This window comes from Poecilia mexicana, unplaced genomic scaffold (assembly GCF_051168715.1).
Source record: "Poecilia mexicana isolate PSO_F unplaced genomic scaffold, ASM5116871v1 scaffold_5, whole genome shotgun sequence".
In the NCBI taxonomy this organism is placed as follows: domain Eukaryota; kingdom Metazoa; phylum Chordata; class Actinopteri; order Cyprinodontiformes; family Poeciliidae; genus Poecilia; species Poecilia mexicana.
Genome location: NW_028263374.1, coordinates 3,703,522 through 3,729,465, shown reverse-complemented (window position 1 = coordinate 3,729,465; position 25,944 = coordinate 3,703,522). Strand labels below are relative to the sequence as shown.

The following is a 25,944-nucleotide window of genomic DNA, read 5'->3' as shown; positions in this document are numbered from 1 at the left end:
CAGTCTAACCTGGGGCCATAATGAATCGAAGCTTTAAAAACTAGCTAAACTGGCTTCAAGCTGGTCTGTGGTGATGTTGACTTAGAGACAGAGAGGCAAGCTGCCGGAAGGTGCTGGAAAACACAGAATGCGCTGTCTGTGTTGAGCATAAAGCTCAACGTGTTTGCCTCAATACGTTTAACTCTGTAAACGTTTGGTATTATGTCATGTTCTGCTGCTCACAGTGAATGGTGTTAATACAGAATCAATATGTTGGGGTGTCGTGATGTTTTACAGGAGCTGGGCTCAGACTCTTAGGCCTAGTAAAACTCTTAGGTCTCAATGTTTCACTATTGACCCTTTGCAACTATGTAACTTACTCACTCCAGGCGCCGTGATGGACGTCGGAAGTGAGGGATGGGAGTGTTGAACAGAGCAACTGAAATTATTTTCCCGAGCTGTTTTTGCCCGTTTAGCCATGGTTTCTACTTGTTCGAGTCGAGCTAATTTGTCTGTGAACGTAGCACGTTTGGTGAGGGCTCATAGACGGTGGTATTGATCCTTTGACATTGCAAAGGGTCAATACCAATGGATTTTGGACAACTACATGTTCCTGAGTGTGTGGCATTACTTTGGGGACAGCTCTTTACTATGCCTCCATACTTTCCCCTTCTACATGAGTGCTTCACAATTATGCAAGGCAGGGTTTTAATTCAGCAAACAGATTTTCCTGTTCCTTCCCATCATCAAAAAACATGAAGTGCGGGATGAAGTGGGTGTAAGAACAAGCCTGTGTTGAGTTAGAAAAACGTCTCTGGTTAAAGTCTAGTCCCTGAAAACGTAGTGTGGCTCATGGGCTGCCAAGAAAACAAACATTAAGGTCACATCTGAGCAGTTGGATTTGGTTTGGTGGATTTTCAGTGCAGATTCCAGTCCAAAAGCTGCTCTAAGTAAAGAGTGTTTCCACAGAAATGTGGACTGGAATCATCCAGCAGCTGACTGTGTTATTTAAAGCTTTGCAAACTCACAGCTTCCACATGCTCCCTGTTTTAATAAGCCCAGAAAGGCAACATGATGGATGGTCATGTATTTTAGCCACACTGTAAGAATAACTCTGCACATAATGAGAGAACTGATGCAATCAGATGCAGATGTAGCTACTGCAAGATCAGCTTAGTGAAGATATATCTGAAAACGTCACATCGATATAAATTTTCTCACTTGAGGTTATTGTTATATGAAACATACAAATGCAAATAAATGGTTTACCTACTTTAAAGTGAAACTTGTTCCCAATTCAATTTTTTCTCTAGTTTTTTGCCTCATAAACTGTCAAGATGGGTTATTTGGGGTTCTATCTTTATGTTTCTGTGTGAGTTTTGACTCTTTTGTTTTTGCAATTCTTTTAGTCTGGCATTATTATTTACTATCAATGTAAAGTACGTACAAAACCATGACTGCACCTGACTCACACCAACACAACCACATCCTCAGCACCACGCGACTTGCATATGGTGTACAAAACCATATTGTAGAATTTTTTATTCGAATTCCCGAAACAAAAATAAATAAATAAAAACAATGTCCAAAACAGTAATGTATATCAGCGAAGAAATCCTACAACCTCTAAAATTTGACATGACTCCATTTTTGTTTACATTTTGTGAAGAAGAAAGTTGCGTTGGTCTTCTTTAGAAGGTTTGTGTCTATTCCTTCAGCAGATCTCGGTGCAGCGCCGCCACAGGCGAGGCGGGGAACAGCTTGTTTAATTAGTTTGGATCGCTCGGCAGAGTACTGTGTGAAAGCTAACAGCTCCACCTGAAAATGTAACAAATGTTGCAATTTTGCTCCCCAATCAAATGGAATCAGATGTAAAATCACCCCTAGTCACTTCAGGTGTAAAAGCACAAATAAAGTTGCTAAGTCATTGATAAACTGATTGTAGGTCGCCATCTTTGTTGTGGCCATTAGAGCAGTCTTTAGGCAGAAATTAAACCCTAAAGACCATGATCCTCCTCATTTGCATAATGAGGAAAAATGCATACGGTAAAGAAAGAAGAGAGGACAGAAAATGTAGAAAGAACAAATCCAGCTAAAAAGATAAAGTTAAAAAGGAGAAATAAATGTATCTAGTAAAAGGAAAAACTGAATATATTTTCAAAATTTGTAAAAATTTATATCATGCGCTTAAATATATTGATTGTTATAACTAAGCTGAAAAAAAATTAACCATGAGCATCAAATACCATAACATGAGGTTAACATGGGATTTATAGTGTGCGTTGCAGAAACAGCTGAGGAGGATTTTTAACGTGACACAGTGGAAGCACCTGCTCTGTACTGAAGAGACGGTGAACCAAGAGGCCCAGCAAGACGGATGACGATCGTGTACAGAGAAAGTAAAACTGGAGTAAACTGGCAGCTCTAAATTGCTCCCTGGTATTTACATGCAGTAATGTTTGCCCTGTTGGTCTTTGTGTCACTTCATGAAAAACCAGCAACCAGTTCTGGGTACAGTTTAGTCAGAGCTGAAGGTGCTTATTGTCCCGAATCAAATATTCATTTTGGGGAAAAGAATAATAATTAAACAATAAACCCATTGTTGGTAAAGTAAAGAAAAAGGCGAATATGGAGGACAAAGCTAAAAATCAAAACAGTGACAGTCTCCATCAGAAATGTTGGTGACAAGAAATGAAAATGAAGAAAATTCTAGATCATCAAGAAGTGTACACAAGCTTTTATTGTTTTCAGGGTTTTTAACATATGGTGTTGAGCATTTTTAAAAGGAAGATTTCTTTTTATGTTAAAACAAGATTCTTAGTATTGCACACAATTTTTTTGCGTTTAAAATAGACATAAGGGGGAAACACTTTTATCATGTTATACATTTTTTAAATTTTTGTAAGTAGTTTTATTTCTATTTGGTAGCTGATTTCAGATGGCTTTTTGTTTACGGCAATTTAGTTTACATTTCTATTTATCTATTTTGTGTTTTATGTGACGCATTAAACATGTGCGATCATATATATATCTCACAACATGTGGAATATCATTAAGATATTTAAAAAATATATCGCAATATCGTCTTTGTTTTTTTTTCAATATCACCCACCCCCATCTGAAAGCAATTATTTGTGTTCAGTCTTAGGCATATTTACTTCTATTTTTGCTGAACTTCTGTGTAGGGAACATTTTCGGTCTTATTGGATATATTTATATGACTGTCCAGCAGTCATATAAACTTTTTAGTGTTTATATGACTGTAGTCTTTTGGGTGGAAAGTGTGGATTATTTGTACCTGTTGGATTAGACAGCTGAGCACAATGAGTTTAGAGTTATTGTGGGTTCTTGTTTTATTTTCAAGACATAGCTAATGTTTGTATAGATGTATTTGTATTTCATTTTGCAAAAGAAATCACATAATGTTGTGTTTCTTTTTTATTGTTTCAGTCCTGCAGAAAGAAAAAAAGAAAGAGATTGAAGAAATAAAGCTGAGGGAAAGGAAAAGACATCAGTCCTCAACAAAACTTCTGGAGCTCTCTTTTCTTCACGCCGCTACCTATTTGTCTAGTTAAATGAAGTTGTTCTGCGAGGGCAGAATAAGTGGAGACCCAAACCAGAAGCACAAAAAAAAGCAAATTTTCCATAATAGGTCCCCTTAAGAAACTATAAGTAAATGTAACAGGCACCAATTCTACATTTTAATCTAAGACTACATCAAACACAACATAAATGTTAATAATAGCTGCCAATGGCATCAAACCAGCTCATAGTACAGAGCACAGATATGTATATGGAGGTCGTTCAGTATGAGGGATGTGTGGCGCTCCTGTCTGCCCCACAACTCCCAGAACCAACAGGCTTCATACACAGCAAACACATCGTATGTACTCAGCTATAACTAGATGAAGTGGAAACACTTGGAGGTATAGATCTTACATTCTAAGAGCTGCTTGTCTACTTTTAGTTCAGAGGAGGCAAAGATGACTTCTTTTTCCAACATACATTCACGTAAAGCCTCCTCTTTGCTTAAATCTTAACTGTGAATCACACACTGCGGCTAAATTATGTGCCACTGTGGCTCCTGGTAATGTTCCACGTTTATTTAAAGCTGTGAGTAAACAGGGTTGTTCAAAGTCGCAGTGGAAGTGCCATCTTCATCACTCACCTGATCAACAGAATGACTTTGTTTTACTGTTGATCTTCCTGTAATAGAGAGTTCAAGAAAAGAAACGTGGTTTCTTTGCCTAAATAATCAGTACATTCATCTGACATTAGGGAAGAATAACTGAAGTTGGAGTAAAACTTAAGTTGTTGTTTTAAGATACAAACGAAATTAAATTAAATGGTAAATTCCAATCAGCCACTTCAACAACTGTAGCTTTTTACGAACACTGCAAAAGAACAAGATACATTAAAACACACAAAGACAATTTCAAAGATCAAAACCAAACAAAAATAGATCAAAAACAAATGACACCAAACGCTGAATATCAATTTAGCCATTTCGTAAATTCGATACAAATTTATGATCCATTATCAGTTTCTTAAGGTTCTTTTTAACATTAATATACTTGCAGGAGGCAACATCCCATATGGGGCCCACATAGGTGTGCTGGCTGGGATATTCCATAAATAAAGTGTTCATATATATATATATATATATATATATATATATATATATATATATATATATATATATATGTGTGTGTGTGTGTGTGTGTGTACTGGAAAATATTCACAATGGATAAACTGTTGTGCGGTACATGAGAGAGAGTAATACGCGAAGAAGCTAAGCATTTCAGAATACTGATCCAAAGTCAATCAGACCCATTGATCTATCTGAAACATTTCATTTCAGATGATTATTTTTTCACTTTGTTTCTGATAAATTAAATTAAACTTTGCCCTTCTCATGGACATGTCTTTGGCTGTTGATAGGGTGACACCATTCTGATGAGATGCGACCCTGGATAAAGGACGCAGTCATACTCTGAGATTCATACTCTGAATCTCTGAATCTTCAGCAGGGTCTTTTATATTATTTGAGCTGTTGTAGCATGCTGCCCTCTTGTGTATGATTGAAGCAATGAAAACATAAACACTTTAATATGCAAGTGCTTTTGGGGTGACAGTTAAGGTTAAGCAAATTTTAAAAAATGCACAAAAGTTTGTCATTTTTTTTCTGCTCTGCCTTTTTATAGATGAACATAGATATTGCACATTGAAAGTAGCTAGTTAATTCGTCAGGCTGTCTGCCAGGATAGGACCTGCCCTCTTCCATGGCTCCTCAAGCAATCCTGCTTGTCTGATTTTAAACTTAAAATTTGACTTTCCTGTAGATGAAGGTTGGCGCGCCATTCCTTTCCCTGCAGGTGGCACACAGTGAGTTAGATGCCATCCAAATAAGGCCGGGGAAATGTCATAAGAAAGCTACGGAGCAGTTTTCACACTTTCGACAGAACATGTGCCGTGGGATTTAATGAAGCCGGTCACCAACATGAACCAGACGTAAAGACCAATCACAGTAACGGACGACTTACAGAGTGCAAACAAGAGTAAGATTTGAGACAATAATAGTTAAAGAAATGTTACAATGTGCTACAATCAGCTGTACTGATGCTGCAAAAGACTACAAACCCAACAGGGAACGGTAAGAACAGCAACAATCACATCCACAGACCCTGAACAGCTAATGTTCACTGAATACGACCGGCTGCCATCAGGATGGCACATTGTAGGACCAACAGACTGAAAACCGCCTTGACATTTTGAATGTTTTTGAATTTTTTTAAGTGCCATCATTTGTTTTCCTATTGGTTTATTATGCATCACTTCAGCTGACATAATTTAATGCACCTGTGTGAAAGGAAAGGTATCTTGCATCTTCAAACAAAAAAGGAAGAACAAAAAACCAAATTATGTTTCATGTGTGTCTCATTCAACGCCGTGCCAAAAGTTAGTCTGCTAAAAGCCAAATTTTTTATTTTTTTAATATAAGCAGGGGAAAATTGTTGGAGGCTTCCTCCGGTTAGCTGACCAGTACAGCGCAGCACCAGGTGGTGTTAAACCACAGGAAGAGGAAAAGTTCCTCTGTTGAACGTGTCACCAGGTTTAGCTTGAACCCCGGCCCGTCCCTGGAGCCACATGTTGATTATTTTTTATTTTCACGGAAACAAAACTGTTTGGATTCATCTACCGGAAAAAGCTTTCCATAGGTTTTCCTGAAAAATGAGCCGTTCTAAAGGAACCATCCAACCACTGGGGTCTGCACAGCTGGTCTGACGGTCAGCTTATGTCCTGAGTGGATCATTAACTCGTGGTACTGCTGAGGACCAGAACCGACTAGTTCAGCTCAGACCAACCAACTCAAATACTCAAATACCTCCCCACTCTTTCTGCATTGTCCACCCACACACACACGCACACACACACACACACACACACACACACACACACACACACACACACACACACACACACACACACATATCCTTATGTGAACCTATTTCTGTCTACAATGTGGGCTTGTGGGGACCATTGCTCCTTGTGGGGACATTTCCTTGGGCCCCATGAGGGCAACTGTTGTTTTTGGGTTAGGGGTTATGTCTGTTATGGTTAGGTTTAGGGTAAGGGTTAGGTATGTGATGGTTAGGGTTAGGATTATGGTAAGGGTTAGGTTGTAGAAATGAATGGAAGGCAATGTGAAGTCCCCATAAGTCATGTAAACAAGTGTATAAAGACCTGGTGCACACCTAGTACAGGCTTGCTGTAGCTCACTGTGCAGTGAGAAATGTTGTCATCATGACTGTTTTTGTTAATAATTACATCTTGTTTGAAACTCAGACAGTTCAATGCAGATTAAACCAGGACCTCCCAAGCAGAGGTCAAGTTCTTAGATTGAGTTTAACTTTTGCAACATTTCAATGGTTCAGGTAAAGAAAAAGAGGCATTCGCTAAAAATGTAATTGGATAGGTTAAAAACTGCTCACATCATAAAACAAAAAATATTAAGTTGCTTGGAAAATCGTTTTTGAAAAAAGCTGGAAACCCCAGGAAAAATTATTAAATTCCAAACTTAGCCTTCATTCAGACTAAACCATTTCATTTGATAACTGAACATCTTGGCTTTACAAAACTATGTCATTGTAATTGTTATGTACTTTTTTTAGGTTAAGAAGAAAGAAATCCAAACATTTAGTTAGAATGGGAAATACTGGACTTACTTTGGTGTTTGCACCTCAAAAAGATTTACTGAATATGAAAATAAGTTCACACAGCTGACTAAAGCGTTCTCCCTGTTGATTCCAGGTCAGGTGGGTCTAAACAAAGTCAGTTCCTAAAGAGAGGAAAGACATGGACTGAGGGAAACAGCAGGATCAGCACAGAAAACTTAACAGGACACAAACTGCAAAACCACGGGGCAACAAAATAAACACTAAAGTCTCAGATTTTAGTAATCAATGAAGGCCATTGAGGTGAAGCTTTATATCCCATGTGTGAATCTGATCTCTTATTGACTTTAGCTGGAAGCAGAGTCATCAGTGTGTGTTTGGGTGATGTTGCTTGGTAAAAGTTTTGGGCTTTTCAGCTATGTTGCCCCAGCTTTTAGCTGCTGAATGATGTGGTTAATGAGTTTTCTGCTTCCTTATCGTCATTGAGTAATTTATTTTTATGCGCTGACAGTTATGAGAGAGTACCAAGTGCAGCAAAGCAATAATCACCATGAAACATGAGTTGCATCTGCAGAAGAGCAAAAACAATGACCATGTCGCTCAGTGTGGTTCATGTTTGCTTTGATCAGCTAACTCAGCTGAAATCCGTAAAACCTCTCCCCGTCCTGGTTTCACTTTTAATGTTTTAAGATGTTACTCAAGATCTCAGAGTTAACCTGTAAAAATCATATTATAGAAAGAAAAAAGAAACTACATTTTTTCACCAATCTGCGTTTGGCTTCAGAATTAGTTTCAGTCAGCTAATAAAACATACTCGGTGTGAAACAAGCCAATTTCATCCCCTCAACATTCTTCAGTAGTGAGACGCAACTCTAGTTCGAAATGAAGTTGTTTTATTTTTGTTGATCCAAACCTGAAAGCAAAGATTCATCAGTAACACTTTTATTAATCAATCCAGCAGCAGAGAAGCATGTTTGGGTGATGCCAGATGAATGTAAGTCATTATCCATAATTTCATCAACCTACCTGATATTCAGCAGAACTGCATTATGTGCGCCATATAACTACGAGAACATTGTGTTTGCTGTTACTTAGCCTTCAGGAAACAGGAAAGCTTTGGGGTTTGGAAACCAAGCAAGACGGGTGTTAGAGCAAAAGTGGGAATGTAATTATGTATAAATGTCATGCTGTAGGTTGTGTGGACATAAATGCAGCAGGCTGAGGTGTTGAGTAGTTTTTCATTAACTTATTAAGAAAAATCAAAAGCAAAAAACTTGCAAAAATCACAGGAAACCAAGGAAGTCAGAGAAGAACAAAAAAAAACATAAATCCAAAAGAAAAGGTCGGCAGGGAACAATGGGATATAACCGGAGGAAGCAGTGAGGAGTGAGAGGAGGAAATGTGTACAGCTACTAGGAGAGTGAATGCTGGAATAAAGGACTTGGGCTGATTGGCTTACTGATTTCTGGTGTGAGGGGAGAGAGAGAGAAAGTGGCACAGGGGGCGAGAGAGAGCAATACTAGGAAATGAATCTAACAGTAAAGCAAAACTAACATAAGGAAACTAGTGTAACTAAGGAGATGCAAGAAATAAAGATAATAAACTAAAATCACTAAGAAAGGACTGAACTAAAGAAAAACAAGAACAAGACTGATTGAATCAAAATGAGAAACTAACACAGAATAATAATGAAGCTAGAAACAAATATATAGATCTTATTTAAAGCAGAGTTTAAGCCCAGTTGTATGTGTCTGGACAGATAAAGCAGTCAGTGTGTTTGGTAGATAACAGCTGCCAGAGCTTTGCCTTGTTGTGATTGGGCCCACTCAGAGGTGGTATGTTCTGACTGGCCCACTCTAGCACCCTAAGTGGCCTGCCCTGTCCAATCGCTCTGCTGCGTTTGCACGTTATATAATTGAGGCGCCTGCATGTGAGACTGAAAGGAGGGAATTTAAAGCAACTTTTCTCTTGTGCTCACTCCTTCCCAGCAAGAGGAGAACCAAGTCTGCAGCAGGGTAAGGCAGCATGTTAGATTTTACTTTTGGTGCACTTTCTCTCTGCAGGGGAGAAGAGCACATCTGCAGCCACTCACACTCACACACACACACACACACACACACACGGAAAGATAATTCATTTGTGCAAGAACATGTGCAACAAAAATAATATTCAGCATATAAAAGTCATACACAGATATATGAGAAGAAATAAATTACTGTGTGTGTGTGTGTGTGTGTATGGATGTGGGGTACATCAGTTTTCATTGAGAGAAGTTTAGAGTTGTGTGTGAACTTTGCTCCTGTGAAGCTTTAATAATGCATCATGAGAGCATCTAATTGGCCGGGACTAGAGGGATGAACTGAATGGTGGAATTTGATTGGTTTGAGCAGGCCCTGCCCTCGTCTGTGTATGCCAGATAAACTGCTAAGTTGGAGTCATGAATGCTGAGCACAAACTGTGTAACAATTTTCTCTTTTTTTCTAATATCGTAGAAACAAATGGAAAATAAACTTTAAGCTGCTTATCCATAAAGGCTGAATCTTAATCATCAGTGTCAGCTTCCTAAGGCATCCACTAATTCATAGTTTAAAACCAGATTAGAATAGAATAGAAGTGAAAGATGCATCTGGATTCGGATCATTTGGTACATAAGAGACACGCACAATAACACACACATCAATCAAAGCATATGAGCAACAACATTAGTCAGTTATGCATCTCATGCCTGATGAGAGCAGCTGAACGTTTTTTATTCTTAACGACGTTCCTGGTTGTAATTAGATAGCAGGGCGTTCCAATGCCGTCCAATTTAGGCAGCAGCCAATGATCTTTTAGTGTGTCACCACTGAGTCTGTGTTTAGTTCTTTGTCTGGTGCTGTACATCATGCAATATGATGTAGTCACAGTCATATAGTATCTTAGGGCACTATCAACACTAGTACATCTCAAAAAATGTGAATATGGCATAAACATGAGATAGTTTTTCTCATTTATCTCAGAAAATGACACTCAAATATTATATAGAATCCTCACACATTGAGTGACATAGTTCAAGTCTTTGTTTATCATTTGAATCACTATGGGGGTACAATGAGTAAAGCAGCAGACTCAGCACACAGCCCTGAGGCGCACCTGTGCTGTAATCAAACAAAAATACACAGAAAAACATTAACAATTCAAGTGGTTTTAGCGATACAGATCCTTAATAGATAAACCCCAAACTATAGATTGATGATCCTATAAGTAAAACACACATGAATAGTAATAGTAAACATGTTTTACTGTTATCATAAAAAGTATAAGTATGTTAATTGCTGAACATTCTAATGGTTAAAAATGAAAATGTTTTAATGCTTTTCTAAATGTGTGTGAATGCTGGCTTATATCAATGTGTTTACAAGTTGGTCCAAAAAATTAAGTCCAACAGCCACTTTCTTAAACATTAGACAGATGTAAAGTCAGGTGGACTTGCATCACTGCTAAACGATTGATGAATTGATGAACTCGTCATATGACTTGTCATCATCCTCAACAAATGGTAAGAGTGAATCAGCATTCCAACGATCCATCAGCCTGTCTGCCAGCTGCTGATCCAGTCTCTTTTCCAGGACTTGCTGAACCAGTCCTTCCCCTGATGTACATTTCTCAATTTGTAAATAAACATCATTGCCTTTTCAGCTCTGCGTTCTCTGACTGATTCTGCATGTGGGTTAAGAGGATCCCAAAAAACATGACAGAAAACGGCTCACTTTGTCTTCTCGTGTGTCTGCGTGGACACATGTTTGTCCTCTCAGAAATAACATCAAGGTCCCGAGAATGAAGATTGCAGTCATCGGTCAGAGCCTGTTCGGCCAGGAGGTTTACAAGGAGCTGAGGAAGGACGGCCACACCATTGTCGGGGTTTTCACTATTCCAGACAAGGACGGCAAGGCCGACCCGCTGGGTGAGAGCCTTATTCAGCACAGCAGATGTTTATGAAAAACTGCGATCTGTCTTTAGACATTTTTTTTTATATAGACATAGATTTCATAAAATTGTTCTTTCTTTCTGTATCTTTACAGTTCAATTAAAATTATTTATCCTCCTTATCCATTTATTCTAAGTTTGCTTTTTTTGTGAGTTAATTTTTTTTAGAGCATCAAAAACATGAATAACAAAGATAATATACATGAAAACAAAAGAGCTGTTTTGAAACGATCCCTTAATTATTTATAAAGGGAAAAAGCTATCCTGGGCTTTGTCAACAGTTAACTCTGATTAAACACAAAAGCTGATTAAAGTTAAAGAATCATACTCATGTCTGGTTACTGGTAGACCTATACATCTACGAATTACTGAAATGGAACCAGTCTAATAAAATGAAGTAGGTTTCCAAGAACCGATGAGAAACAAAGTCAGTGACCTCCATCAGTCTGGATAGGGAGATGGACTAAGTAGTCTGAGTGTTGTTATTTTGCAATGCCTTTAAATATTTGCTCTGGTAAAATGTAATTAATACTTTCCATTTCACTGAGTATATGATTAAATAAATGGTCATTGAACAGAATAAATTATAGACAGAAAATAATGGAAACTAATGTAAAGTCCTGAAATGTTACTCTCTCCATATTACATAATAGTTGAATCATAAACAGAAGGACGGCCAGTGACACCATGTCTACAACCTAAGCAGTTCTGCTGTACTGATAAAATTAAATTCACTGAACAATCTCCACTAGGTGTCAGTAAGACTCCATTATACAACAACTGATTTATGGAAAACTAAACAAAACATGAAGAAATCCGCACAGGCTGTCCATAATATTCTCGTTGTGTATCAAGAATAACGTTGTTTCCCAGGTATAAATCACATTTCACTTTTTTTTTTGCCTTTTATAACTTTGAGACAAAGCTAACGTGACTTGAAAATCCTATCTTTGATTAGCTTGCCTGTCAGTAATGCTAAAAGCGTTGTAACGACGGAAAAAGTAAATAATTAGGTTTGTCGTTCCTGAAAGAAAAGTAATGGCGTTAGTACGAGTTTTATTTTAACTCTAGCTATTCTACTTAAGACTGCTGGTGATGGGGAATAATATAGACTTGCCTTTAAATGTTGGTGAGGGTTTTCTGCATGTTTTCTCTTCTTCTGCTGCAGCCACGGTGGCAGAGAAGGATGGTGTCCCTGTTTTTAAGTTCCCCCGGTGGCGAGTGAAGGGTCAGGCCATCCCAGAGGTGGTGGACCGGTACAAGGCTACAGGAGCAGAACTCAATGTCCTGCCCTTCTGCTCCCAGTTCATCCCCATGGAGGTCATTGACCACCCCAAACATGGCTCTATTATCTACCACCCCTCGCTGCTGCCTCGCCACAGGGGAGCCTCGGCAATCAACTGGTCAGTGAAGCTCATGTTGGAACTGAAAGGGATTCCTGGTAGCGACCCAACATCTGTTTGACTGTCCTTCACAGGACCCTCATCCACGGAGACAAGAAGGGAGGCTTCACGGTGTTCTGGGCTGATGATGGACTTGATACTGGACCGATTTTGCTGCAGAGAGAGTGTGATGTTGAACCTAATGACACGGTCAACACAATCTACAAGAGATTTCTCTTCCCAGAGGGCGTCAAAGGCATGGTGAGTGATGGAGGTTGGCCGCAGAGTACATCTTTGGGACTATAATGAATGTATGATGTCCATGGGCGGTTCTACACAAGGGCCAACAGGGTCCAGTACCCATTTAGAACTGTATGTGAAGATAATACTAATTCAGTTTCTTATAATGACCACCCTAAATGCAACTTCATCTCCTGAAGAGAGACACTATTTGGTTGATCTTATTTTTATGTGAAATTAATGACATACTTTTACAGTATTAGGCAGTGTGCTGCTGCCGGCTGGATTTGTTTTCCTGTGAGGCATTTTAAGTTACCTTTTGTGTAAAGGTTGATCACATGGTTCTACTTTGCTCAGTTATTGATTTTGATCTAGAAACATTATAACAGCCACTCTTCTCAGATGATTCCAAAGATTCAGATTTTTGAAATTGAAGGTGAGTTTTTACCTAATAATAAAAAGTTGTTCAGGGACCTTTTGATCTTATTGAGTATCTTGATTGTTGAGTTGTTACAAATAACTGCCTCGTTTTATGGGAATCCCAATTATTCTAACACTGGCCCATTACAGAATGTAGTAAAGCAAACGACAGTCCTACATAAGTATGTTGTTTTATGGGTTCACCTTCTCTTTATCCTCTCATTATCATCTGCAAGTCTCAAACATGATCAGACCGGGGCAGAAAAATCCTGACAGTTATTGTGTGTTTGCTTCAGCAGCTTGAATAGCATTTCTGTGTTTGCAGGTAGAAGCGGTCAGACTGATCACCAAAGGGAAGGCCCCAAGGATCACACAACCTCAAGAGGGAGCCACTTATGAGTGCATTCAGAAGAAAGACAATTCGAAGGTAAGAGAAACAAAAACACTCCATTTGTTACGTCATAAAAATGACGTTGAGGCAAAACTCATGGCGCGAGCCTCATTAGCACTTTAAATGTTTATCCGAGTCTGAAGTCTTTGCAAAAATGTTTAATTCTGACTTCAGTCTTTACTTATAATTAAACTGTGAATGAATGAATGAACATTCTTTATTATAATCACATCTCATTTAATGAGGAGGAGTGTAATTTATGGATCATAGCTCTGACAGGTGACACATTTGTCTGTGAAAGGAAACTCTTAATTTACTACCCAACACCAGAGGTTTACAACTCCACAGCAACCCACATGCACAGAAGAAGAACGTAGACGTCTCATACTATGTCATGGCAGTAATATTGAATGGTGCAGTCTGTGGATCAGTTTTAAAGTTTATTCAGCAACGGTATTCAACAGTGTTGTCACATGTTCATAACACAAAGGAAACTGATAAAAAAAAAAAAACTAACAGCGATGGCATTTTGTGGAGCGTTGGCTGCAACTTCTGTAGAGAAGTGTTTGGACTGACACTTCACTGACACAGACTTCTTTCATAAGTTCATCATCATTATTTTCAGTGACTGTTTAAATCCGACTTTACCATGTATGCCTTTTTTTGTTGCAGAATTATGATGCATGTCACACATCAAAAACAATGAATAATTGGGCTGCTCAGACTGCGGTAAAAAAGTCGCATTTGCCTGCTGCATCAACGTAGCCTATAAGGACAGTCTTTGTTCATTGGCGAAAACTGTCCTTATAGGAACGTTATAAAAAGTGTTCGATGACAAAAAATCCTCCCCTTCGGTACAGATGACAGCTGCTCTCTGTGTTGGTAGATTGACTGGAACCAGTCGGCTGAGGCCATTCACAACTGGATCAGAGGAAATGACAAAGTGCCTGGGGCCTGGGCAGAGCTTGACGGACAGGTAACAGAAGAGCCGCACAGGCTCTGGGTTTGTTCTCACCCCAGGTACATCAGGACATACTTTATTCCACATAGGCTTCAATTCATTCTCCACATCAGGAAACATCTGGTCTTGTCAAGTAAATAGCTGATATGTTCATGCATTCAAAAGTGCAAAGATCTTGACCCAGAGATGTTCATTTCAGGAGCAGGTTTCCACTTTTTCACTGCAGTACTTGGCCATCTCTCTCTCTGCAGAAAGTGACCTTCTTTGGCTCCACTCTGGTGGACAACGGCACTGCGGCCAATGGCCAGCCTCTGGACATTCCTGGAGCCAGCCAGCCTGGCATCGTCACCAAGACTGGTCTGGTGCTGTTTGGAAATGACGGAAAGACGGTGAGGGGGAGATATATATATATATATACACATACAATTTGTATACACATGCAGAGTAGCAGGTGGATGTGGGTCCTGTGTTGTGCTAGAGACAATTAACTATTGTTTATCAGTCTGATGGCAGAGGGAAAGAAACTTTTCTTGTGGCAGGACGTTCTGGTCCAGGCTGCAATCCGACCTGGAGTCCTGGAGGAGTACAGGTCCTGTAAAGGTCAGAGGTTGCTGCTGATGTATTTTGTGAAGGATCAATGTGGAGAGGGGTCGAGGTCAACCTGCCTCTGTATTTCCTCTGACTCACCAAAGGAGGTAGTCAAAGCCCTGCGCCAACTTCACAAGTCAATGGAGCTTTAGCCAGATTAGCTAGCTGCAGAATTTAAAGTGTAAGCAAGACTCAGAACAGGCTTCATGCAGAGTTGACCTGCCATTGTTTTGAACAGACAGGTAACAGGTGTCCAGGTGTTGTTCCTCTGTAAAAGCTCTCCACTGAGACGTTGCCTCTTCACTTATGTCACAGGGAGGCGCTCTCTGCAGCTTTAAGATGGAAATGTTTGGAGAAAGAGGCAACAGAAGAGAAAATGTTAAAACATGATTTAATTCAGGGGTGTCAAACTCCAGTCCTGAAGGGACGCTGCCCTGCAGTTTTTAGATGTGCCACAAAACACTGGAATGAAATGGCTTAATTACCTCCTCCTTGTGTAGATCAGTTCTCCAGAGTCCTGCTAATGACCTAATTATTCGATTCAGGTGTGGTGCAGCAGAGGCGCATCTAAAAGTTGCAGGGCTGTGACCGTCCAGGACTGGAGTTTGACACCTCTGATTTAATTTCTCTGAATTCAAACAGAAAAACACTTGTAATGCAGGAAGCATTATCCCACTGACTACGCCTGACATCCTGCTCATAGCTTTCCAACTGCAATTTTTTATTTTTTATTTTTTTTTAAAGTTTGGGTTTCTGCAGGTAAGCAGCCAGGCAACATGCAGTACAAATAACTGGTAATTACATCAGTGGGTTTATTTACCAACCACTTCTCATCTGGAGAGACCCCAACTCAAAGTTATCACACAGTCTTCAAAATCTAGGAAAGTATAAAATGGGTTTGTATAAAAGAAAACCAAGGTTTGGAAAAATATTTGTATTTACAGACATTATTCTGTATTCCACTATCTAAATGTCACTCCCTTCCTTCCTTCCTGTTTCTGTTGAGTTCTGGTACCAGATACACACCTGGCTTATAGAACTTGTCCATGCCTGACCTCAGGCCTCTTTGTCAGCAGTCTAACTTTATTTTACCTCAGCTGTTGCAAGAAATGTTCCTCCACATGAAATGACTAATGCTGGAATAAAGCTGGACCGTTAGTGGTCTCCTGGTTTACAGACATCGATCAGGTGTGAATGTGTTTCCAGTGCAATGACTTACCAGAGCAGACGATAATAAAACGGGTTTTTATTTAAACAGGTTTGACAGTGTATAGCAGCTGAGACAAACTTAATTCCTTAACAGATAAAACTTTGTGTTGTCTCCAGGCCCGGTGTCAACTGTAAAACTCTACATCCACTAGTTTAATAACATAAGATAGTTTACAAGTCCACATATAAGCTAAGAAAACATTCAACATAAACGTTAAAGTCATCAAGGTAACATTGTGAAAGATTTCAGGATGTCTAGCGCCAAAGTTCCAGAAGCTCCGTTAAGGCTGAGCTAGGCCTGGCTCTGACTGGGAGACTGGGCTTTGACACTATGGACTTTCCTGATGTGTCTCTTCATCAGCAGCTTCTCAGTGAATAACTCATAACAAAAGTCACAGCGGTACGGCCGCTGCTCCTTATGTTTCGCCAACACATGTTTCCTCAGGGTGGAGCCTCGGTTGAAGGATTTGTCACAGATGTGGCAGCTGAAGGGCTTCTCTCCGGTGTGAGTCCTCAGGTGTTCGGTCATGTGGCCCTTCAGCTTGAAGCCCTTGCCGCAGTAATGGCAGCTGTAGGGCCGCTCCCCAGTGTGGACCCTCATGTGGTTCTGCAGGTTGCTCTGGCAGGGGATGTGCTTGCCACAGATGTGACAGTCGAAGTTGCCCTTGCCGTCTTTGGCCTTGCTCTCGTGCATCTTGAGGTGCCATGTCAGCACGATCTTTTTGGTGAAGATGTAGTTGCAGATGTGGCAGCGGTACAGCGTGGTGGTGGTCTTTTCCTCCGGCAGTTTGGGATCTTCTAGAGAAGTCTCCTGGGAGCCCATGCTCTCCTCCGCCGCTCTGCAGTCTTCCAACTGCTGGACGGTTTTGATCAGCTCTCTGGTCAAGGCGTCGCCATCGTCGCTGTCTTCCATGGACGCCTCCTCCTTCGCACTGCTGCTCCACAGCTCCTCCCTCTGCTCCTCGCTGTGTTCCTCTTTGACCTCTGAACCCCCCGGCTGCTCCACGCTCAACTCCTGCTGCTTAGAAGCAACTTCTTCTGTGGACGTAGCTACTGGAGGTTTGGCATCTACAATGACAAAAACAAATGAGGACCATCATAAAGTGAAACTAAATACTTCTCCCCATTAGTAACTTTAAATTTTGGATATTCAGATATGGCTGAGGCCCATCTCCTCAGCCTTCAGTGGTTATGATGGATAAAGCTGGAAGTGTGATATGGATATCATCCAGCTGAATGCCTTCATGCCCTGTATGAAGCCTCCACATCTTGAGGGTGGGTATTTGTTGCCTACAATTCATTCTGCTGTCACAACCTTTGCTTAGCTTCCTTTTCCTCAAGATTGCATTCGTAGTACTGCCGTATGAGCCCACAAGATGTCACTATTGTTCACATGCTGAGACTAAGTGGTCTTAGAATGACATCACCCGGAAACCAGCTGGACTTCCTGATCGATCTGATGGTAAACCAGACGTTTACATACACCAGATAAGAAGACACCTTTTTTTCTTCCTTACTGTCTGAAGTTAAATCAGACCAAACCTCTCTTGTTTTAGATCAGTTGGACTTACACAAATCAATTTTTGTAACCTCCTTTGAATTCATAATCGTCATGACGTGGGTCAAACCTTTTGGGTTTTCCTTCCACAAGCTTCTGTTCTCACAACAACAGTTTGGAGTTCTGGTCCATTCCTCACAGACCCAGTGTAACGGAGTCCGTTTTGTAGGCCGCCTCACTCGTCACACCTTATCAGCTCCACCCATAACCTCTCTGTACTTGCGCATAATACGCATTTATCGTATCACTGATCAATTATCGTGATAAATTTCTTGTGACAAGAATATTGATTTATCGTTGTCACATTAAATTCTAGTTAACGATACTTAAAGCCCAATAAAACTGACTGGGTTGTTGAGATTATTTTTTACTGTACTAGACGTAGACTCTCATTGAACTCCTTTTGTTCAATAACCATTTAAAATACTGATTAAATGCAGTTAGTGTGTGCAGTTTAGTGGTATAAAAGACACTAGTTTATGTGACTGGTGTCCTAAAGAAGTGTATTACAAATGGGCATATGGCCCCACAGTCATTTGTGTTTGTGTTGTCTTGAAGTCGCAGCAATACAGGTATGTTAAAAAAAAGTAACAAATAATTCTTATAACTTTTACTGATATCACAGTAGTACCATAAAGTATTGTGATAAAACTTCTGAGTCCATATCGCCCACCCGTAGCGTATAATTGTTTGAAGAGATGAATGAACCTTCAAGTATCTGGGAATTGTTCCCACTGATGAACCAGACTGGAGCAAAGCCATATTTCTCTTCTTGATATCTTGGCTGATTTCTTTGGACTTTGCAATTGGGTTGAACCAGAAAGCAGTGCGTTTTCTGCTGTGGCCTTGAAATACATACACAGGTTTGTGTCCAACTAACTCAAATGGGTCAGTTGACCTGTCCAGGACATTTCTTGTTAATAGTACACATTAAAAGTGTTATATAAATTTGACATATTCTGTCATTACTGCGCTTCTTTTTGTTTGGTGTATGTAAACTTCTGATTATGACTTTACTAGTGTCAATTCAAGCTAATGATCCATGAGAATCTTGTGCCTAAAAATATTTTCTACAAGCCTCAGCTCACAATAGCATCATAAAGCTAAATAAAAACATTGTTAGAAGTTTGACTTTAAAAAGGCTGAATATCCACCACTAACTGTTGAACACTGTACCAATGTGTGAGATCTTATTTCTGAAATGTAGTTTTTCTTCTACAGTTTTTAATGGAAAAACTGCTTTAAAGCTCAGATGCAGCTCTCTCACTTTTTAACCGACATACACGATGTTTTAACATTTGAAAGTTCAAATAATTGATACTCTGTCAGATGAAATCGTGTTTTGACACGAGACTGATTTAGAAATAAGCCATTTTCTTAAATGCATTTCTGAGAGTTTTCAGTAACTGAATGAAGGCGTTTATAAATCTGCCACTGCTTATGGAACAAAAACATACTGTAAATAATCCGCTTTAAACTGGACCAGTCAGACACACTGGGTAAACGGGGAGAAACAGCCCTTTAATCCAGCCAAACCTGCAGGGAGATTTCTCCAAAACGATGCCCGGGACCCGCAGCGGTTAGCCCGGACCGGCTAATAGCAGCAGGAGGGAGGAAGCTGCTGGAACAGGCCCTAAACCACAGGTTGATATGATCCGCGAGGGTCGGCTGAGTGGACCGCTGGGTGACGGGCAGCAACCAGAGAGCCCTACCTGCCCTGTGGAGCCTTATCTCCGGTTTGTAGACCAGGTCCAGCATCCGCTGCAGCCTCTGGTTCTCCAGCTGGGTTCGGTAGACTTCCTCCTGGTACTCCACCACCGTCTTTTCAACGAACCCATAGATGTCCACGGCAGCAGCGGTCAGCCTCTCCGTGAGGAAGGCGTTGAACGAGTGCAGAGTAGCAGCGGCCATATTTCTCTTTAAATGCGAGCCGAAGGTTGAAAGCTTCCTGAAGCAGCCGCCGCGGAGGATGCTGCAGACACCATCCAGGCTACCTGCGTTCTCGCTAGCGCCACCTACTGCTCACAGCTCTGACGTTCACCTTTCACACCCGTCTCACTACAACAGGCCTGTGGTTTACTCCCTCCCTATCTTTGGAGCAATTATATTTTGCTCTTTTAAAATAAAATTGAAAAAATAATATTTTATTTAATTTTTTGTCCAGATGCATTTCAGGAACTATCACAGGATAGGCAGATATGATCACTATGATTATATTGTACTGTATATGCTCATTTCGTTACTTTTCTCTTTAGCTGCTGGTGAAGAATCTGCAGTTTGAGGATGGCAAGATGATTCCAGCAGCCCAGTACTTCTGCTCCGGGGGCAGCACAGCTGTGGAGCTCACAGAGGAAGAGAAAAGCTTTGCTGAGCAGATGAGGGTGGGATGAACTGATGTACAGAAACAAGGAATGATTTTAAACTCTGGTCAAACCAAAGATCTTACTTAGATCTTGCTTCCTTTTTCCGTTTTTCTGTCAGGCGGTATGGAAGAGTATCCTGACGAATGTCAGCCAGATTGAAGATTCTACAGATTTCTTCAAGTCTGGTGCAGCTTCAATGGATGTGGTCAGGTAAATAAAACTAATCAATCTAAAAACATTTATCTGCTTGACTGACCACTAACTTTCATTGTTATTTGCAAAAATTGAATGAATGAAACTTGAGCGTCAAAACCGTATGTTAAAAGTAAATTACAAAAAACTACTAACATCTTTTTCTTTCGTTAAAGAACCTTTGATATGAATATCCCATTGCTATTGGTCATATCCTAAAATAAAAAATAACTTCTAGTTAATATTCTGCCTTTATCTATTTGAAACCCTTCAGTTTCAAACCATCAGTTTCAAATACATAGTCTTTGTTAACATTCAATTTATTTAAATGAAGCTTTGTATATTCTTTTAAACAAGTCTCTCTCTTAACCTTCAGGCTGGTTGAGGAAGTGAAGCTACGTACCAGCGCCTGCCAGCTGCAGAACGAGGACGTCTACATGAACACCACCTTCCAGGATTTCATCCAGATGTGTGTCAGGAAACTCCGCGGGGAGGACGGCGAGGAAGAGCTCGTGGTTGACTATGTACGCGGTCGGTACCCCACCAGGAAACAATGTCTGACTGCGTTAGTTATGAACGGTTTGCCTTCCCAGGTGGAAAAGAACATCAACAACATGACGGTAAAGATCCCCCATCAGCTGTTCATCAACGGAGAGTTTGTGGATGCAGAGGGAGGAAAGACCTACAAGACCATCAACCCCACTGATGGCACAGTAAGAGATGAACAGCATGATTTCTTCTTCACGCCTTTAAAGAGAGATTCTAACCAAGCACAGCCGGTCTTGCTGAGTTCTTCATTCTTCATAACGAAAAGTCTAGAAAAAGAACAAATCAGAACTAACTCAATGGGTCTACTTCCGACATGCCGCCACAGGTGAGGAGCAAATCTAGACAAGTGATGTGTCTTACAGGCCATCTGTGAAGTGTCTCTGGCCCAGATCAGTGATGTGGACAAAGCAGTCGCTGCTGCTAAGGAGGCGTTCGAATCGGGGGAGTGGGGCAAGATGAACCCAAGGGACAGAGGAAGACTCATCTACAAGTAAGTAGTACTGGATGATGCTTAGTACCTAAGGTATGCTACATTTTACATTTAGCACTTAATGTATCTGGCTTGTAGCTTGGTTTCTACTTAATACTAAACTGAATTTGTAAAGAATAACTCAGAACAAGCCTTCTAATGACAAAGTAATATTTTTAAGGCATGTTTTTCTTGTGACTGTTGGACAAGGTTAGATGAACCAGTTCCGTCGGTCCATCGTGTTAAGCCTGTCTGTTGAAGGAGTGAATAGGTCCAACATGAAAACACAGACATCCTTCACCCAAAAATCCAAATCAATTCAGTTGACTTGTATAAAGACCGCAATAAATTAGAATACATACATTTTTTTCTGATTTTTTTTGTCAATAGTGGCCTTTATTGAACAGTAAATAGATAGGAAACAGGATGGAGACAGGTGGAAGACATGCAGTAAAACCCAGAACAGAAGTTTGTCGAAAAACACGATGTAAATGTTGAGCTCACTCCCAAACTGCACTAGATCCGTGTTGCCTTCCCGTTCTCCACCATCATTCATTTCAAAGTTCTCAAAAATGTATCTCTCACTCATCAACATATTTATTTGAGCTTGTTCATCCATAACACTGGTGACATATTGTATGTAGGTGAACCTTAGACGTTCAGCTCAGCTTTCTGACTGATTTGCAGTATCAAGCATATTTCCTGGCATTCCAGACTCTGTTTTTTTCCCCATCTCCTCCCACAGACTGGCGGACCTGATGGAGGAACACCAGGATGAGTTAGCTACTATTGAAGCTATGGACTCTGGAGCCGTTTACACTTTGGCCCTCAAGACTCACGTGGGCATGTCCATCCAGACGTTCCGTTATTTTGCTGGCTGGTGTGACAAGATCCAAGTAAGACAGTTTACTTTATAAGACTCAGCTAAGCTAAAACCTCTTGTTTCCCTTTATTAAAATAATGTCACTGTCTTCCAGGGCAGCACCATTCCCATCAACCAGGCCAGACCCAATCGCAATCTGACTTTCACCAAGAAGGAACCAATTGGGTGAGGATCATTTTTTTCAAATATTTTTTCGTTTCTTAACACAATGCCTTATTTACCACTTACGTTTATGATCATATAAACACTAAGAATAACTTCAAGATGCTGAACTTACTCAAGTTGCTTGAAAGATGTTCAGAGGTTCAAAACCCCTGGAACTGTTTCTGGCTTGCTGTGGTACCTGGACGTTCACAGCTGTGATGATTATACACTTTATAGTATATCATCAACATTTGTAAAAAGATAAGGCCTGCTTTCATGGGGCCGGCTATCAGTGAAACCATAACATTTAACTTCCCGTCCAGCCGTTTCTTTACATCCCAGTGAAAACCAGAATCTCTGACTCCAGCACTTTTTGAAACCAGGTCTCAGAGTGGAACTTCTTGTAGAACTGCTGAGCTCAATTTGTGGCAGCTAATAATGGCTCTTCCAGTGGCACCGGAAGCTGCCACAGCTTAGGAGTGTCAGCTTCTGGCAGCTCCCTCTGTTGCTGTTTTGGGAAAGCCAGTGCCTGTTTTCTGGAAAATGTACGCGTTAAGTTGCCTGTTTGTAAATAATTATTTTTAAAATGATTCAATGATGTTGATGTTTTTGGTTATTGAACCGTGTAAGACCCGGAATATAGCTGCCACTGAAGCAGTGTCACCTATGCCACTTTCCTACAAGTAAATTCAGTCAAAAATATTGCAGAAATAAACTAATCTGAGAGACATACAGTAAACATGGCCTTCAATTAGACATCAGTAAGTCTGGAGATCTCCAGACCAGTCTGTGTGCTGGGTGATGGTTACAGTCGGTCAGCCCAGATGAGCTCCCCTTGCTCTCCTCAGAGTGTGCGCCATTGTGATTCCATGGAACTATCCGCTGATGATGCTGGCCTGGAAGACCGCAGCCTGCCTGGCAGCAGGAAACACCGTCGTCCTCAAACCAGCTCAGGTAGGATCCACATTTTACACTCCGGACCCAGAGAGAAGGAAACCCTGAATGCGTTTCAGACTTTCGCATCCTCTGTATTCCAGGTCACTCCGCTTACAGCGCTCAAGTTCGCTGAACTGGCAGCAAGAGCGGGACTGCCTAAAGGGGTGGTGAACATTCTGCCTGGATCAGGTGCATTCACGTATCTCAGACTTGTTCCACTCCTGAAGGAAAGACAGAGACTCCTTCTGAAACTTCCGCCTTCCTTTTAGGCGCTCTGGTGGGCCAGCGTTTGTCTGACCATCCTGACGTGCGAAAGCTGGGCTTCACGGGTTCTACAGAAATCGGGAAGCACATCATGAAGAGGTGAGAAGCCCTCACATAACACTCTGAAATTTAAAAACCCCAAAACAAACATAAATACTCATATCGTGTGTGTGCACTCTGCTTCACCCCAAGCTGTGCAGTCAGCAATGTCAAGAAGGTTTCTTTGGAGCTCGGAGGAAAATCCCCTCTCATCATCTTCGGTGACTGTGACATGGACAAGGCTGTGCGCCTGGTCGGTCCCTGTTCATCAGTCGGTGCTTGTGTTTACGGTTGGCAGCACTAAGACCCGGCTGTTGTTTGGGTTACAGGGCATGAGCTCCGTGTTCTTCAACAAAGGAGAGAACTGCATCGCAGCTGGCCGGCTGTTTGTGGAGGAGACCATCCATGACCAGTTTTTGAAAAAAGTGGTATGTTTCACCCCAGACTAGTTACTGTCTATCACAGGCCAACATGAAGACACACAGCAGACAGCCACAGAGACCAGAGGAATAACACTGATTACTCTGGCTGTGCCTCAACAAGCTAACCAATCACAGTCATGTTAATTTGTCTAATTAATTATTCACTCCTTTGCTACTGAGCCTTTGCTACATTTGAACAGTCGTGATGTGAGCTTTGAAAGACGATCCTGTTTTATCTTTTTTCCAGGTTGAGGAGGTTAAGAAGATGAAGATTGGCGATCCGTTGGACCGCTCCACAGACCATGGCCCTCAGAATCACAAAGCCCACCTGGACAAACTCTTGGAGTTTTGTCAGATGGGCATAAAGGAGGGAGCCACCCTCGTCTATGGAGGAAAGCAGGTCCAGAGACCCGGTGAGGCAGCAGGAGGAGCAGGAACAGTGACTGATTTCTGTTTGCTCTGCATCCAGCCCTTAAATTTGCGCTTTTGCTTTCCTCCGGTTCCAGGTTTCTTCTTTGAGCCCACGGTGTTCACTGATGTGCAGGACCACATGTACATCGCTAAGGAAGAGTCATTCGGTCCCATCATGATCATTTCCAAGTTCAAGACCGGGTAAGCTGAAATCCAAAGCTGCGTCGTGCGTGTGAACGGTCTGGTTTGATGCGCTTCCTCCTCCCAACGTCCTACAGAGAGGTGGACGACGTCATGAGGAGAGCCAATGCTACGGAGTACGGACTGGCTTCAGGAGTTTTCACCCGGGACATCAGCAAAGCTCTCTATGTGAGCGAGAGGCTCAACGCCGGCACCGTCTTCATCAACACCTACAACAAAACGGATGTGGCCGCGCCCTTTGGAGGCTTTAAGCAGTCCGGATTTGGCAAAGACCTGGGTGAGGGATTATGGCATCACTCAGAACCCAAACTGGGTTCAGATATGAGAACACTTGAACCGACATGAATTGATATGCAGTGAAAGAGCAGGAATGGTTAAGTGGGTGTGAAAGGGAAGTAGTCAGAATAATGACTGAAAGAGTGTGTTTGCTGTCTGCGTCTCTGTCAACAGGTCAAGAGGCCCTGAATGAATACCTGAAGACAAAAGCAGTGACCATCGAGTATTAAGCTCCCTTCCAGCAGAGGGCAGCATTTCTGGAAGACATCTCAATGGATGGATGCAGATGTAATGATGTTGATTACTCTGTGCCTCAACAATCTAACCAAATCATATAAATGTATCTAATCATTCACTCCTTTGCAACTGAGCCTTTAAACTGGAAGGACTTTGATCCTGATCTATCTGCAGAAACTCTGCAATCACTGTGAATTTACTCTGGAGATGGAAGAATAAGGATCTTCCAAACAATCTTCATTTATTGTGTTGTTGTTGAAATGAAACCAGAACCATTATGAATGTAACATTCCCAACAAACCTCGATCACAAATAAAAGCTGTCAAACAGCCCTTTGTCAAGGCTTTACTATTTTTTTCTGGATTACAGTCACTTTCTCACTGTAGTCCACAGTTTATGTTCTGGATCTAAATATTTGCCTCCAGAACCAAATATGTCCAATTCCACCAAATGTTGCATATTAAATACCAAATGTGGCATTTGGTGAAGCTTAATCAAATTGAACTCATTCAGCTTATAAATGTGCCAGTTCACAAGAAATGTTTCAAATGCCCAGTTTAATACAGAAATACAGTCAGTTAGACCCAGTTGCACATGGCAACCTCCAGTAGAACCAGAACCTGGTCCGGTATCAGCCTTCCTGCTCTCAGTGAAGACGGCCACATTCCTCTCTGCTGCTTGGTGAATGC

The 25,944-nt window shown here is 41.0% G+C and overlaps 2 protein-coding genes across 2 annotated transcripts; one reads left to right on the top strand and one right to left on the bottom strand.

The window, feature by feature from the left end:
• Positions 1-9,066: 9,066 nt before the first annotated feature.
• On the top strand, positions 9,067-25,584 carry aldh1l1 (aldehyde dehydrogenase 1 family, member L1). Its single transcript, XM_088005351.1, has 23 exons — positions 9,067-9,169; positions 10,949-11,097; positions 12,289-12,523; positions 12,598-12,763; positions 13,488-13,589; positions 14,440-14,529; positions 14,766-14,903; positions 20,125-20,250; positions 20,351-20,442; positions 20,801-20,948; positions 21,018-21,137; positions 21,336-21,463; positions 22,188-22,338; positions 22,420-22,490; positions 23,318-23,423; positions 23,507-23,594; positions 23,675-23,768; positions 23,862-23,961; positions 24,038-24,136; positions 24,378-24,543; positions 24,637-24,742; positions 24,820-25,019; positions 25,193-25,584. Exons 2-23 carry the CDS (start codon positions 10,971-10,973, stop codon positions 25,246-25,248), a joined length of 2,709 nt encoding a protein of 902 aa, XP_087861477.1. The 5' UTR covers positions 9,067-9,169; positions 10,949-10,970; the 3' UTR covers positions 25,249-25,584.
• Positions 16,495-19,827, bottom strand: LOC106929323 (uncharacterized). The gene is made up of 2 exons (XM_015006173.2): positions 19,582-19,827; positions 16,495-17,379 (listed from the first exon to the last, which is right to left on the bottom strand). The coding sequence occupies exons 1-2, from the start codon at positions 19,778-19,780 to the stop codon at positions 16,604-16,606; spliced, it is 975 nt and encodes a 324-aa protein (XP_014861659.1). The 5' UTR covers positions 19,781-19,827; the 3' UTR covers positions 16,495-16,603.
• Positions 25,585-25,944: the final 360 nt, after the last annotated feature.

Excerpts from the sequence above, each read along its gene's own strand:
- aldh1l1 (XM_088005351.1), top strand. The coding sequence starts at position 10,971 with ATGAAGATTGCAGTCATCGGTCAGAGCCTGTTCGGCCAGGAGGTTTAC. Across the intron at positions 12,764-13,487 it reads CAGAGGGCGTCAAAGGCATG|GTAGAAGCGGTCAGACTGAT; the intron begins GTGAGTGATGGA and ends CTGTGTTTGCAG. Across the intron at positions 20,251-20,350 it reads GCTTTGCTGAGCAGATGAGG|GCGGTATGGAAGAGTATCCT; the intron begins GTGGGATGAACT and ends TTTTTCTGTCAG.
- LOC106929323 (XM_015006173.2), bottom strand. The coding sequence starts at position 19,780 with ATGGCCGCTGCTACTCTGCACTCGTTCAACGCCTTCCTCACGGAGAGG. Across the intron at positions 17,380-19,581 it reads GATAAGGCTCCACAGGGCAG|ATGCCAAACCTCCAGTAGCT; the intron begins GTAGGGCTCTCT and ends TTGTCATTGTAG.